The 14,597-nt window shown below is 40.1% G+C and overlaps 1 protein-coding gene across 1 annotated transcript in view; it reads right to left on the minus strand.

Annotated features, from left to right (window-relative positions):
• BLMH (bleomycin hydrolase) overlaps window positions 1–14,327 on the minus strand; it is a 40,134-nt gene extending 25,807 nt beyond the window's left edge. Inside the window, exons 1-6 of the mRNA XM_079798874.1 lie at window positions 13,896–14,327; window positions 13,517–13,714; window positions 11,237–11,346; window positions 10,304–10,445; window positions 9,408–9,496; window positions 8,162–8,254 (exon numbers count right to left, since the gene is read on the minus strand). Of these exons, the coding sequence (XP_079655000.1) occupies window positions 8,162–8,254; window positions 9,408–9,496; window positions 10,304–10,445; window positions 11,237–11,346; window positions 13,517–13,714; window positions 13,896–13,908 (645 nt within the window). The 5' untranslated portion in view covers window positions 13,909–14,327. The remainder of the gene's footprint in view (window positions 1–8,161; window positions 8,255–9,407; window positions 9,497–10,303; window positions 10,446–11,236; window positions 11,347–13,516; window positions 13,715–13,895) is intronic.
• Window positions 14,328–14,597: the final 270 nt, after the last annotated feature.

Here is a 14,597-nt window from a genome sequence, read left to right on the forward strand (position 1 = left end):
GTTGAACAGTCAGGACTTCTCCAGATTGACTTCCAGGGAAATTCATTAGATACCCAGTCCCTACCTGGCTTCCATATCCATTAGGGAATGTACACCCAAGATTCCCCAATTCTTAGTCTGCATCCCTATGTCATCATCAACCACTGAAACTGCAGCGTTATTTCTCTTCATCATCCCCACAGCATTCTAGGCCTCAAAAAACCTTGGAACACATTGGAAACTGATACCACGGTTCAAATTTATTCTCCGAATCAAAGCTAGAAAACAAGGACTAGGACATTAGACCTATAATTAAGGATAAAGAGACTCTTAACCCATGTGTTATTATGGAAGACAGAACCTGCTTCTACTGTCTTTTAACAAAGGCAGATGAAGCTACAGAAGAAGTTACACTTGCCTTTCATTTGTTATGCTCTGTTTTCCAAGACAGCGTCTTCCTTTGCTAGGATTTACTGTGTGGTTTATGAGCCTGAACCACCTTAGACCATCTCCCTTTTAATGTTGTATCATTCTCAGGTTGGTTCCCAGCACAAAAAGAAGCAGGGCATCACATTAGCAACTGTAATCGAGCTACCCTAGCCATGGATTAATGAGCTCTGGGATTCACATAGACCAGAATCATTTTGTATTTGCACAAATGGCAACTTTATCATGAGGACATTGCCACTGGTAACTATGGTCAAGACAATGACAATGAGATGAGGAAAGTTTTACAGACTTAAATGATATGTATTTTCAACTAGTAATTGTTGTCACATGTGTATGAACATCTGGGGATTTTGATCAATTCTCAGTCATCCAAGGGTGGTTTTTCCAGGTCAGCCAGGCTCTGACCAAAAAAGGGGAGGGTAGGCCCAGGCCCAATGAAGAGTAAGACAACAATGTGAATTTCTGTGTACTTTAAGATACATTCTAAATATAAATATGAATGTTTTACACTATAATTTACATAGTACCTTACTGTGCACTTAATTCCCTATCTACAGTAAAAAGTGTTCAATCATTTCCTCCTTCTCCCCCCAAAATACAGAATTCTATAGTGAATCCTTTTGCAGGATAAATTCTTATACCCTACTGCATATGTTTTATAAATGTGAATTTTTATCAAAGGTACATATAAGGGATGAATGAGAATAAGGATGGCATCCCTTTCTCTTGGATTTTAGTAAAACTGTGATTTTAGACATGCTGCATTGTTTTATATCTAACGCCATTCAAATTCAAGTCAGTTTGTAACACTCTGGAAGGAATATTTGGCTCCAAGCCAATTAACAAGAGTTAATTAAACAAGCTCTAATTTTAAATGATCTCCAGGGTCCCTGATACTATATTTTCTTGATAAGAGACTCTGCAGTTCTGAAATAACATTCCCTGTTCCCAAAGGTACAAAACCGGCAGTGAGCTTTGGATATCCAAGTCTGCTCTCTGGTGGGCAACTCGGGAGTGTCACCTGCTTCTCATAAAGATGCACTTGGCATTCAGGACAAAAAAGATACCGGACACTGAACTCAAGTCATTCTATAGAACTGAATACTGGTGAATAATAGAATCAGGATAGGAAACAGGAAAAAGGAAAAGGACACAGAAAACATGAGACATGACACATAGGGAAAACATATGTGGCTCCCAGTTTAAAGACAAATGATGTGGGACTGAGTTAATTTCCACCCCCATGGTAACTAGCAGACAGACATCGAGTGAGAGGAGGGAGGCAGGATGGAACAGCTGACAACCAGTCATAAATACTTAGGAGGGCGAGAGTTTAAAGCCAGCTACAGGCAGACACAATACTGAATTTCTGAGAGTGCACAGAAAGGTCCAAAACACTGGAGAAGTATTAGCTACTTCTACTAGAAAAAAATACGTAGTTACAGTGCCCTTAATAAGTTATTAAGGACTCCAACTTTTTAGTTTTATTGATGGATAAACTAGGCTCAAAGGTAAAATGACCTACTGACCAGAGTAGAATGGCCACAAGTACATAAAAGTGGTTACAGAAAAAAGCTGAACTTAGAAGGAAGTTCAGTGCTGCTGGTTAATGAGCTAGTTCCAAGAGGGAAGGACTAGGGACTTTGGTGACGACAGAGAAACGGGAAAGAAGGGAAGATAGCTCTCTACTGCTTTTTGTGGGGATCTGTTTTTAAAATAAATAAATAAATAAATAAAACCCACAACAGCCTGGCCTGCAAAAGCAGGCAGGGAGATCCTTTCTGGAGGCACTGTATATATTTCCAGGCAGAGAAAACACATAAAAAGGTACATTTAAAAAGTATGTGCTCTTCCTTCTGTGACTTTAAAGGAAATGAGCTCATGTGGGGAGCTCTACATAGATTATAAAAGTCAAACAATGATCTTGAAACTACTTCTAGAGTGTTTTGTTTTTTTTAGAGTTGTTTTTGAATCAAAGAAATAGAAATTCGGTCTCCAGACCTACTGAATCTGCATTTTAACAAGATCTCCAGGGTATTCATACACACATTAAAGTTTGAAAGCACTAGTTTAGACCACATCTTCTCTTTCCTTCCTCCAAGGCCTTGCTTCTTCAATTATTAGTTCTCTCATTTATACATCCCTTTCCACACACTGGTTCCCTCACACAACCCCAACCGCCAAAGGCCTTCTCTCATAGCTACAAGCCCCCTACTTCAAGATACCATGCTATCACCAGTTCTTTCCTTTTCCTTGTCCCTACATCAACCTGGTCCAAACCACTATAATCTCTCATGTACACAACCAGAAGAGCCCCCTAACTGGTCTTCCCATTTCCTCTCCTCTTGTTTTACAATCCATTCTCAAAGCACCAAAGGGAATTTTTAAAAAACAAAAATTAAGCCACATCACTCCTCAGTGTGACCCACCCCCAATGGTTACCCCACTTGGAATAAAATGCCAACTCCTTATCATGGCCTATAAGCCCGATATCAGCCAGTTCTTACTTCCTCTACAAGATCTACTTCAGCCACTCCCACATTCTTTCCTGGCTCAAGTCACAGTGCCTCCTTTCCATTGCTCAAAAATCCCAAACTTTCTACCAGTATTGGCTTTTGCACTTACTGTCCCCTCTGTCTGGTGTGCTGTGTCCGATCTTTGGTAGCTAAATTCTTCATTACTTATGTCTCAGCTTAGATTTATCCTCAGAAAGGCCTTTTAACATTCCTCTTTATTTTCCTAACCCGTTCCCTAAACTTTATTATACTTCTCTATAAATAAGCTTCTTGTTTTGCCCTTTAATTTTTTTATTGTGACTTGGCTGTATCCATTGCTCATTTGTTTTGCTTTATATTCAAATTTATTTAAACTGAAAAAAGAAAACCAACCAAAATAATTCACCCATTTCTCCCACCCACCAAACCCACACACCTCTAGCAATCTGTTCTTTGTATCTGTGAGCTTGGGTTTTAAAAATATATAGATTCCACATATGAGATCATTGGGTATTTGTTTTCGTCTTATTTCACTTAGCACAATGCCTTCAAGATGCACCCCATGCTGCTTTCTGGCCATTAAAACTGGTGTGAGGTGATACCTCATTGTGGTTTTGATTTGTATTTCCCTGATGATTAATGATACTGAACATCTTTTCGTGTACCTGTTGGCCATATGTATGTCTTCTTTGGAAGAATGTTTATTCATATCTTCAGCCCATTTTTAAATCAGATTGGTTTTATTTTTGTTTTGCTGTTAAATTGTATGAGTTCTTTACATATTTTGGATATTAGCTCCTTATCGAATATATGATTTGCAAACATTTTCTCCCATTGAGTAAGCTGGCTTTTCAGTCTGTTGATGGTTTCCTTTGCTATGCAGAGCTTTTTAGTTGTATGCAGTTCCACTTTATTCTGCTTTTGCTTTTGTTGTCAGATTAAAAATTGATCACCAAGACCTATGTCAAGGAGCTCAATGCCTATGTTTTCTTCTAGGAGTTTTATGGTTTCAGGTCTTACTTTCCATCTTTAATCCATTTTGAGTTAATTTTTGTATAGGGTATGAAATAGTTTTATTCTTTTGCATGTGGCTGTCCAATGTTGTCAACACTCCTTATCAAAGACTGCCCTTTCCCCATTGTATGTTCTTGGTTCCTCTGTTGTAAATTAACCATACATATGCAGATTTCTTTCTGGGCTCTCTATTCTATTTTATTGATCTATGTCTCTGCTGTTATGCCAAACCACCTTATTTTAATTACCACAGTTTTGCAATATAGTTTGAAATCAGGGAGGGTAATGCCTCCAGCTTTCTTCTTTTTCAGGATTGTTTTTGCCTATTCAGGGTCTTTTATGGTTCCATATAAATTTTAGGAGCTTGTTCTATTTCTGTGAAAAATGTAATTAGAATTTTTATAGGAATTTTACTGAATCTGTATATTACTTCGGACAATATAGACATTTCAACAATATTAATTCTTCCAATCCATGAGCATGAAATATCTTTCCATTTATTTGTGTCTTCTTCAATGTCTTTCATTAACATCTTGTGTTTTCAATAAACAGGTCTTTCATTTCCTTGGTTAAATTTATTCCTAAGTATTTTATTCTCTTTGATACAATTGTAAATGGTATTGTTTACTTAATTTCTCTTTCTGATAGTTTATTAATATTGCATAGAAATGCAACAGATTTTTGTACATTGATTTTGTATCCTGCAACTTTACTGAATTCATTTATTAGTTTTCAGTTTTCCAATTGAGTTGTTAGGGCTTTCTATATTATATATAACATGTCATCTGCAAATAATAACATGCTTAACACTCAGTAGATTCTCAATAAACACTTGTGAAATTAATCAGTATCAATTTTTTCTTCTCTCCACTGTCAACCTTCTCAAAACTATCTTCTGTTTCTTGACATGACGCCCTCCTCTCTATCTAGCTCCTACCCTTCTCCATTCCAGACACTATTCTACAAACAGCCGTTTCAGGAAATCCAGCAGCCTTTTCTCAGTCTTCAGACCTGTGGACCTGTCTGCAGCACCTGACACTGATGACCAGTACCTACATCAGAACATAGCTCTGGCACTTGCTTTTATAGAAAGAGATGTTTTATGAAAATACATATTTTCCAGAATTCTTTGTTCAGGCTTGTGCTATCCTTCTATTCTCCCTTCTAACCATTCCCAAGGCTTCAGCTATCTGCACTATCATCACTATTACGTTGCTAGATCATTCTTTTTCCTAAGCTCAAGGACTGTCCATTTGCTTGAAACCCCATTCCAACTGGCCTGTGCCTTGGGATCAGGCATTTTAAAGGCAATACTCCTTCTCTTCATGGTAACCTTTGAAAAGACCTTCTCTGGAAGGATAAATAACTTCTAATACAATAACAGACCAAAAAAACTAATTTGGGGTGTGCGGGAACTTGAAGGATGGAGAACAGTGTGGGAAACAGACTTTTCACCAGAGGATATTTTCCCATTGATTTTTTAGAGCGCAAGAGAGAGGGAAAGACAGAGAGAAACATTGATGTGAAAGAAACACATCGATCGGTTGCCTCCTGCACAAGCCCTGACCCCGACCACAGCCCGGGCCAGGGAGGAACATGCAACAGAGGTACATGCCCTTGACCGGAATCGAACCTGGGACCCTTTGGTCTGCAGGCCAACGCTCTATCCACTGAGCAAACCGGCTAGAGCTGTATGCCTTTTTATATTAAAAAAATTTTTTTAAATCAAAGACATCTTTAAAATAAAAAATAAAAATATAGATAACTAGGATTTTCTCAGGGAAATAAATTTTGTAGGTCTAGAGCAAGTCTAGGACTATATAACGTTGTTAAGAGCTGAGAGCCACTGCTATAGAATTTCCTAAGCAAATAATAACGGCTTCTTGTCTCTTTTCATGGCACTGACAGACATTCTTTCTAGTCTTTGTTTTATGTTTTGTTTTGAATAGAGTTTTTGTAGAGAATACATTAATAATCCTAAGGGGATCTGGAGGCTAAGAAAGAGTAGATGCACTGAGAAAACACGGCAATAGAGGTGACAACACAGATGTTTTCAATACAGATCTGACTTGTCTGTCATCTCACCAAGCAACCTGTACTTGTCGTCCCTCAGGAAGAATGCCTTAAGCATAAACCCTTTTCATTCAAAGCTTTCCGGGCTTCATGACTGTTAATCATCATTTTGATACGCCCACAAGGCTAGGCATATCATAGGTACTAATCAGTGGCTTTAAAATCATAGCTACACCCCTCATTACCAAAGAGTCAAGTTCAATAAAGAGGAGTCATTTGAAGATTGTAAAATCTAAAAATCTACCATACAGAATTCTGTAGTCAACAGTTTAGGCAGAATCATTAAGTAAATAATCCTAAAAGCATCTATACTCGGGATTTGGTATGATAAGGTCTTACTATTTTTCCAAGGTAGGAGTAGAGGAAGAAAGATATGTGAAACATATCTGCCCTAATTCTTATCAGTCAATCCCATGGTCAGGAGTGGACTTAGATATATCCTTTAAAAGATCGTTAAAGTAAACATCAAAAGGCAACAGGATGCTTATGATCTGCAACAAGTATTGTCTGGGTCCATTTCTATAACTGTTTATAAAAACTTCATCCTTACCAAACCCCACCATCTTACTATAATCATGAAGGAAAGCAAGTTATGCAGAGATATGGCCTCAACAAGGGAAATCAATCCAAGCAAGAAGGACAGAGAACTAACATTTATTGAACAACTGCTATGTGCCAGGCATTATGCTTGCATCCTTATACATAATTTCTTATTTGATTCCCACAAAAATTCAATGAAGAATATATTTTAAGTCCCAAACTGAACCTTAGACAGATTAAGATCACAGAACTATTAAGTGATAGAGCTAGAATTGAAACACATGCCCATCTAATTACTTTTTTCTACTACACCCAGATGCCTCTCTCAAATAAGAACATTTAAGAAATAAAGAGTTAAGTTTGAGATAATTTAAATGTATTTGGCAAAATGAAATCTCTGCATTCATTCATTCAACAAATATGTAAGAAACAGTTAAGGATGGGCTATGCATTTGAATAAACTGAGACTTGGGAGTTGACTCAGGTCACAAGGCTCTTAAGTAATGAGATCAGAACTCAGACAGTCTGACTCCAGAACATGTTTTCAAATACACTATACTTCCTCTCTAAAATTCAAAGGAAAACATCAGTGTTGTCCACTGCAGTAAAAGAAAATTGTTAGTTGAGTGATTCCTAGTAATGGGTCCACTAGATGGAAAAGGGAAATGATGTTTTTCTCAAAGCAATTTCAGAGGTTTATGCATATGCATCTGGATTATGGACGGTATTAAGTAATATTCTTTTTCTTTAATCCTCACCAAGGATATGCTTATTGATTTATTAAAAAGAGAAGAAGGGAGAGAGAGAGAGAGAGAGGGAGAGAGAGAGAGAAACATTGATGTTCATTGATGGTTACCTACCATATGCCCCAGACCAGGAAGCAAACCTGCAACCTTTTGGTATACAGGACATATAATCAACTGAGCCACACTGGCTAAGACTTAAATAATATTCTTAACTGCCTTGATAATAAATATTACCACCGTGTATTTGTTTAATACTTTTTAGGTTTTCCAAATGTTTTCTGATATAATCATCAATATATTATTATACATATATTATTCTCATCTTTATTCTTATAGAATAAAGCCAAAAGTCTTGGTACTCCTAAGATCCCTCACAGCTCTGCCTTTCTAGCTCAATTTGCTACCAATCACACTCACAAAATTTGTTTCAGCTACACTATTCTCTGAGAATTCCACCTTTGTTCATGATATTTCTTTTGTTTAGAATGGTCTCTAGCATAGGAATTATAATTATCCATGTGTTTGTTTTTCTCAAGAGATTGAGCTCCTTGAGAGTAGAGAGATTGTCTTTCTCATCTTTGTATTCCCTATGTCAAACTCAGAGAAGGTATTTAATCTTTATTAAATGAATAAAAGAATGAATTATATAGATTACTAAACTGGTAATTGGAAGATGGAAGTACGTACAAGTCCCATACTAAAATGCAAAGTCTTTACCTCAGTTTTTCCAGCTGTGAAATAAGTAAATTTCAATTCAATTCAACATTTATTGCAATAACTATACTTCCTATTCAGTTTAATAGATGGGAATATTCTGAGTGTTCTTTAGAAGGGTTACAAAAAAATCCAAATAATGGTTATTACCTCCTTCATCATGGCATCCTGTGTGGCTGAGATTTCTTCTTTGGTTGCTCCACTGTGTACGAGGTTCCGTAGTCGTATACAAAATTCTCTCATCTATGACAGAAAGTTACTCAGCACCACAATATTTACCAAATTCAACTGTAAATGAACCTAACAGACCAATGCTAGCTCTATTTTGAAGAATATCTCAGCCAAGACCCAGGACAAAGTTCATAAAAGCAAACGTGTTTTTCCCCAACCAGTCTACTTTCCTTAGAAAAAGCAGGAGACTTAATGATTATGCCATTAAATCACTCTCACAGATTTTTATTTAGAACTTTACTGGTTGTCTACTTCTCTGCCAAATCATTATGACCATGGCTATGCCAACCCCCACTATAGTTTTGATTTTTTAGAGATGCCAAAGATTAAGGTAAGTCTGAAATCTAACCACGATGCTAAAGAGGATTTTGCCGTTATCTGAAATGGAACCCAAAGCTATACTATTAATGATCTTTTAGCCTGTGGATTAAGAGTCCCCAGTGTTTCCTGGGTGGAAAATAATCTACTTCTAATATTGGGGAAACACATCTACAGTTTATTTTAAAATGTAAGCTTTCTCCCAGGGATGACAAATCCAATTTAGTCTCATAGATCAGGACAGCAGATTCTGGCAACTCCCAGTTCTCAAAAAAGATGTCTGACTGGCATCCCTGGAGGATTTATAATCCTCGCTGGAAAATGGGTTATGTGGAGAAGACATAATGATCTATTAAGATAAGTGAAGCAATAAAAAGCAGTTCAGTGACTACATCAAATCTTTAGTGTCTGAATAAACTACGCTGATATGGTTTGGGGGACCCTCTGAACTCAGCATATTCTTTAAGGAAGTCTCACAAACAGTCCTTTTTTGTTTTACTGGTACAAAAAGCTGTCCAGCCCACCTCCACTGGAGCCAAGAGAGAGGCACAGCACCCAGTGTGCTTCCGGTCCATAGTAACTAAACACAGGACTTCCTTTCCTAAGTACCCAAATGAAAATATTAGGATCAATAGAAATAAAAGTGGAAGAGTTTTTAAAAGAAAAACACACACACCCTAATCTCAATTATTTTTAAAGTTAATATGTGCCTACATCGCTTTTGAGAGACACTGGTTAGCCAACTTGTGTATCAACTGTACACTGAAATGCCCACAGATCCTCTTGGAAAATCAGTTGGAAGCTTTAAGGTAAGTAATCCAACCCCACCCTGCTCTATATGTTGTACCTTGTGGTTCAGAATGTCATTCATCCTTCTGGTTGCCTCTGTTGTATGAGATTCAGGGAAGCACTTCTTAGGAACTACACCATATTTTTCTAAAAGAAAATAAATTTTAGTGTTCAATAAGGTAAAAGTAGACTCTAGCATTCCAACATTAGTAAGCTTGGCCAAAAATAGCCATTGCTTTAAAAATCAGGCCATATTATGTTGGTCTAATTCAGAAAACTTAATAATCATATGCTTCATAAAATTAAACAGATTATTTAATCTCCATATTTATCCATCTATCTTAGAATTAATTCTATTCTTTTTATCTATCGTACTTTGTAAAGTGCTCAGCATGATGAGGTTTTCTCAAGACAACCCTTTTTAGAATGACATTTTCAAACAGCTGCAGTTTCACTGTGTTTCTTGATTACACCAATGACCAAGAGATAAGCTTTTTCACAGAAAGTTAGTCCTAGTTAATACAACTTTTTCTTCTCCAACCCATTCTTCACAGTACCTATCTCCTTACCACTCCTGGCCAGGTGGTTCAGTTGGTTGGAGCATCATCTCATACACCAAAAGGTTGCAGGTTCAATTCCTGGTCAGGGCACATACCCAGGTTTCTGGTTCGATCCCTGGTTGGTTGAGGTGAATATGAGAGGCAACCAATCGATGTTTCTCTCCCTCTCCCTTTCTCTCTAAAAATCAATAAAAACATATCCTCGGGTGAGGATTTAAAAAAAGCTACTGTATAGTAAGCATGTGAGATAAAAAGTTCTTAAGAGCTAACTATACACCCTTCTGGGAAAGCAATTCTATTCTGTACATAAAAAACCAAAGAAATGCCCTAGGCTTAACTGTAGAACCTTACTTAGTCATGCTGTGTTTCACTTCCATTAGAGAAAGGCTCTTACCAACAATATTGACAAGCATATCCCATTGTCCACCATCATTTGCAGGATTCGAGAGCAAGTACTGCACCAGTCTGCCATCCTCAGGTTCCTCTTTCTGGGCTGTGTCCACAAACGAATTTAAGAAGAAGTAACAGCGTTCAACCTAGAGTAGAGAAGTTAAATAAAATTAAAGGAAAAGATAGCTAATACCTTTATTTGCATTGTCAACAGAATAGTAGGAGTCTTGGAATTACTGTAGACCCAACACAGTAGTTTTTAATTGAGTACAGGGGTTGACAAAAGTAGGTTTACAGTTGCTCATGTGGGAAGACATGCAGGTTATGATTATTACAATAGTACTCACAAGATCAGTACTATAAACCTATTCTTGCCCACTCCTGTATAATTGACATTTGTTTCAGGTGGGGTTTTTGTGTGGTTGTTTTTTTTTTTTTTAATTGAAGCATAACTGATATAACATTGTATTAGTTTCAGGTGTACACAGTAGATATTTTAAAACTAAAGTAGGTAACTAAATATCAGTATCTGGGCTCATAAAAATATTTAAAGTTTCTTCTTGTATCTGAGTGTACACATTCTAGACAAAACAAGATTTTATTTTTAAATAAATCTGATATTTAGAGCCTTCAATCAATAAACATCTAATGGACACTTACATAATATACATTTTAAAGATTTAAAATATTGAATAAAATTGTTTACTGTTTTCAGTCAAGTACCACCCAGAGAAGGAATGCAAAATGTAGCCACCTACCAACCAAAAGCAGTTCTGCCTTTGAAAAAGTCAACTTCTGATACTTTGGAAATCAGAATAAATGGTGTCACATCTATAAATGGAAGTAGGACTACAACTTGAAAAGCAAGAAATGAAGAGATAGTCTCTATTAAGGTTGAGAGTGAAACAAAAAGAATCTTGCAAGATCAGTTCTATACCTTGTCCCAGAAAAAGAGGTAAGATTGACTAAACTCAAATTCTTCAATATTTAATTTTTTCATGAATGGAAGTCTCATAACGTTCAGACAAGAAAAGATCCAGCATCGCCCTGAAACAAGAAAGCAAACCAAGAAATTATGATGAGTGTTCACATAGGTTACATTGTATTTCCCAACAATGAACTCATGACAAGATCTTGAACAATTTAAGACTAAATCAGAAAGAGTAGAAATATTCAAACAAAACAAGAAAAGTAATAATTACTATTTTGCATTATATACATGCAAAGGCATAATAATCTTAACATGTAAAAAAATCTCTTTATATATCACATAAAGAATCCATAACAAACCACTTAAGAAAATCACATTAGAAATACTGATTTCTAATGAGCAGAGATCACAGATAATTTAATGTCCAAAAAGACACAAGGGGTAACAAAAAACAACAACTTTTAAGTTCATTATAAAACACCTATTGAGTGGGGAAACATTATTTTTTAATTTATAATGCCCAATATTGGCAAGGATTTGGGGAAATAGCATTATGATACACTCTGGATAGCAATCTAAACAGATACTAAATATCTGAAGGCAATTTGGCCATACATGGTAAAAGCTTTAAAAGACCTGACACTTTAATCTGGAATATATAGTATACTAGAGGCCCAGTGCATGAAAATTCATGCATTGGATGGGGGTCCTTCAGCTCAGCCTGCCCCCTCTCACAGTCCGGGAGCCCTCAGGGGCAGAAGGTGACCCGGCGATCAGGGAAAGTTGACGCCCCCATCACACCTCTGCTGCTGCCACTGTCGGCAGCACAAGCCTCGGCCGGCCCTGGTTACCTGAGCCTCAGGCAGCCCTGGGCAGTTGGGCAGCCGCCATCCGAGGCTTGCCTGCGCCTTGGGCATTGGCTGGCAGCTGCCATCTGAGGCTTGCCTGAGCCTCGGGCCGGCCCTGGGTGGCTGGGGGGCTAAGGGGACTGGGGGATTCCAGAGGCAGGCGCCCTGGCGGGGCTGAGGGGACTGGGCACTGCCATCTTGTGGCTGTGGGCGCTGCCATCTTTGAGGGCATGGAGTCAATTAGCATATTCCCTCCTTATTGGCTGTGGGTGACGCTATCTTTGTGAGATGTGATGGTCAATTAGCATATTCCCTCTTTATTAGATAGGATGCTTTAATATAAGGTAACTCTAACATAAATCAATTCCCCTTCTCCCATTGAGAATTAAAATATTCTCCACATACATCTTAGCATCAGAGCCTTTGCCATGATTAGGTCCACTCTTTCAATCAGAACACATCATTTTTCTTCCATCCAGTAGGTCTGGATCACAGCAATGCTTTGAATCTATTCATGATGCTGTCCCTGAATACTTTATGCCACGCCTCAACTACACAATCACATTCTTCATTTGCCCTGTAAGTGGATAATCACCAACTCTACAATGTTGCCACTTCCTGTACTGACTTAAGCGATCTTTACTTTAGGAGGTGTATTTACAATATCCAGGAATATACTGTGTTCAAATTTTTCGCCTTTTAAAAACGTGATTCAATCCACTGATCTCTATAAGCATCTAAAACTAGCACAAATTGAGGTCATTTCAGAGGAATGTCCTTTTAGTATAATTCTGTTGTGAGATTGTCCTCCTCACTTAGATTCCTTTCACTGTAGCTGTTTTTCTGACAGTAGTGCCAGGCAGTAGATAGGAAAACAAGAAGTCTTGATCAGTAAGACATGAGAACTGGATATTTCTCTGTATTACAAACTGGTCTATTGATCTTATCTGAGCCAACATTTGCTCAAGCTGCGACCACGAAGCATATTTAAAACTAACATGCGATGACATGCTGATGCGACTACATTGTGCCTTCTCCATTTTATACAGGTGTCTATGGCCGTCAAGGCAATCTGGGGGTGTCCCCTAGGACATGAACATTTCTGCATGGTCTGTTTTGTACCAAGAGCATGTATCTCCAGGACATGGGTATGCAATCCTTTAACTTCAGCACAGAGCATTACGCACTACATTCAAACAGATGACCATGGACTTACCATGTTAGTGCTCAAATAAAATATACTCACAAGCCCCAGCGCACCAAAACAAGCCACAAAGTCCTGTACTTGAACCTGCCTTTACCTGTACCTGTTCTCCAAGCATTTTACTACCAGTTCTTTCAATACAAACCTCTGCTCCGCCAAGACTCTTATTCAAATGGGACACTGTCAGGAAGGGACGTGGTCGAGGGAAGTGGGCAAGAAGTTTTCAGAGCCCACCTGAGGCCTTCTGGTTGGTGACTGGCTTGCCCTCCTGGGACACAGCGTGCTGGAACACGTGCTGAGCACCCTGGACCGTGGCCCTCTTCAGACAGATGTCCAGCAGGTCGTGGGTGGTCCCCACATTCTGGGCCAGTACGAACTGGGGGTCGGAGTTCAGTTGCTGGATCAGAGCAGCGACCTTCTCCGAATTCAGTCCTGTTGGGAGACCAATGGGGATGATAACGCCCAACAGGGGCCGAGGAGAGCTGACCTGGGACTCCCACACCCCGGCTCTTCCCGATCGCAGCCCCAGCCCTTCCCGCCGCCCGGCCTCGGGGACCCAGCGGAGCAGCGAGGCAGGACCCCGGCCGGCTCGGCGGGGGGGAGGGCGCCTCACCCGCGCTGCTCATGGCGCCCGCGCTGCCCGGTCGGGAACGGTGGATCTGGGGGTCCTCAGGCGAGCGCCCGGGCTGCACGGCGATCGCTGCCTCGGAGTCCCGACCTGCCCTCGCAGCCCGAGCGCCGGAAAGAGGAAATGGGCTCGGCGGCGGCGGCGGCGGGCTGGGGCCCGGGAGAAACGGGGTCCGCGGAGGGACAAACCTCCCTCCCTCGCGTTGCTGAGTCAGCGGGCGGCGGGCGGCTCCGGGGAGGGCTGCGGGGGCGGCTGCTGACGCGCCCGGGGCGGCCGTGTGTCCCCGCCGGCGGTCCCCGGGGCCGGGCCCGCCCCAGCCTCCCTCCGCCGCCCACGGTCCCCCGGCGGCGCCCGCATGCTCGGCCCGCTGCGGTCCCGCTTCCCGGCCGCCGGGGCGCCCCGTGGGAACAGGCCGTCTCCGAGCGGGGCTCCTTGCTGGCCCGCAGCCGGGTACTCGCCTCGAGGAAGGGACTCCATGCCGCCTTTGCAGGGCCTGCAGGGGCGGTGGGGCGGCGCTGGGGCCGCACACTCAGCACTGGGCGTCGGACCGGTGGTCTCGCCACACACAAGAACAATGTACCCAAAGGCTCTTTTGAACAGGGTATTTTTTAATTTTTTATTGATTGATTGATTTTAGAGGGAGAGAAACATCGATTTGTTGTCCCACTGAGTTGTGCGTTCATCGGA

The sequence above is a fragment of the Cnephaeus nilssonii genome (genome assembly GCF_951640355.1).
Source record: "Cnephaeus nilssonii genome assembly, chromosome: 19".
NCBI classification, from domain to species: Eukaryota; Metazoa; Chordata; class Mammalia; order Chiroptera; family Vespertilionidae; genus Cnephaeus; species Cnephaeus nilssonii.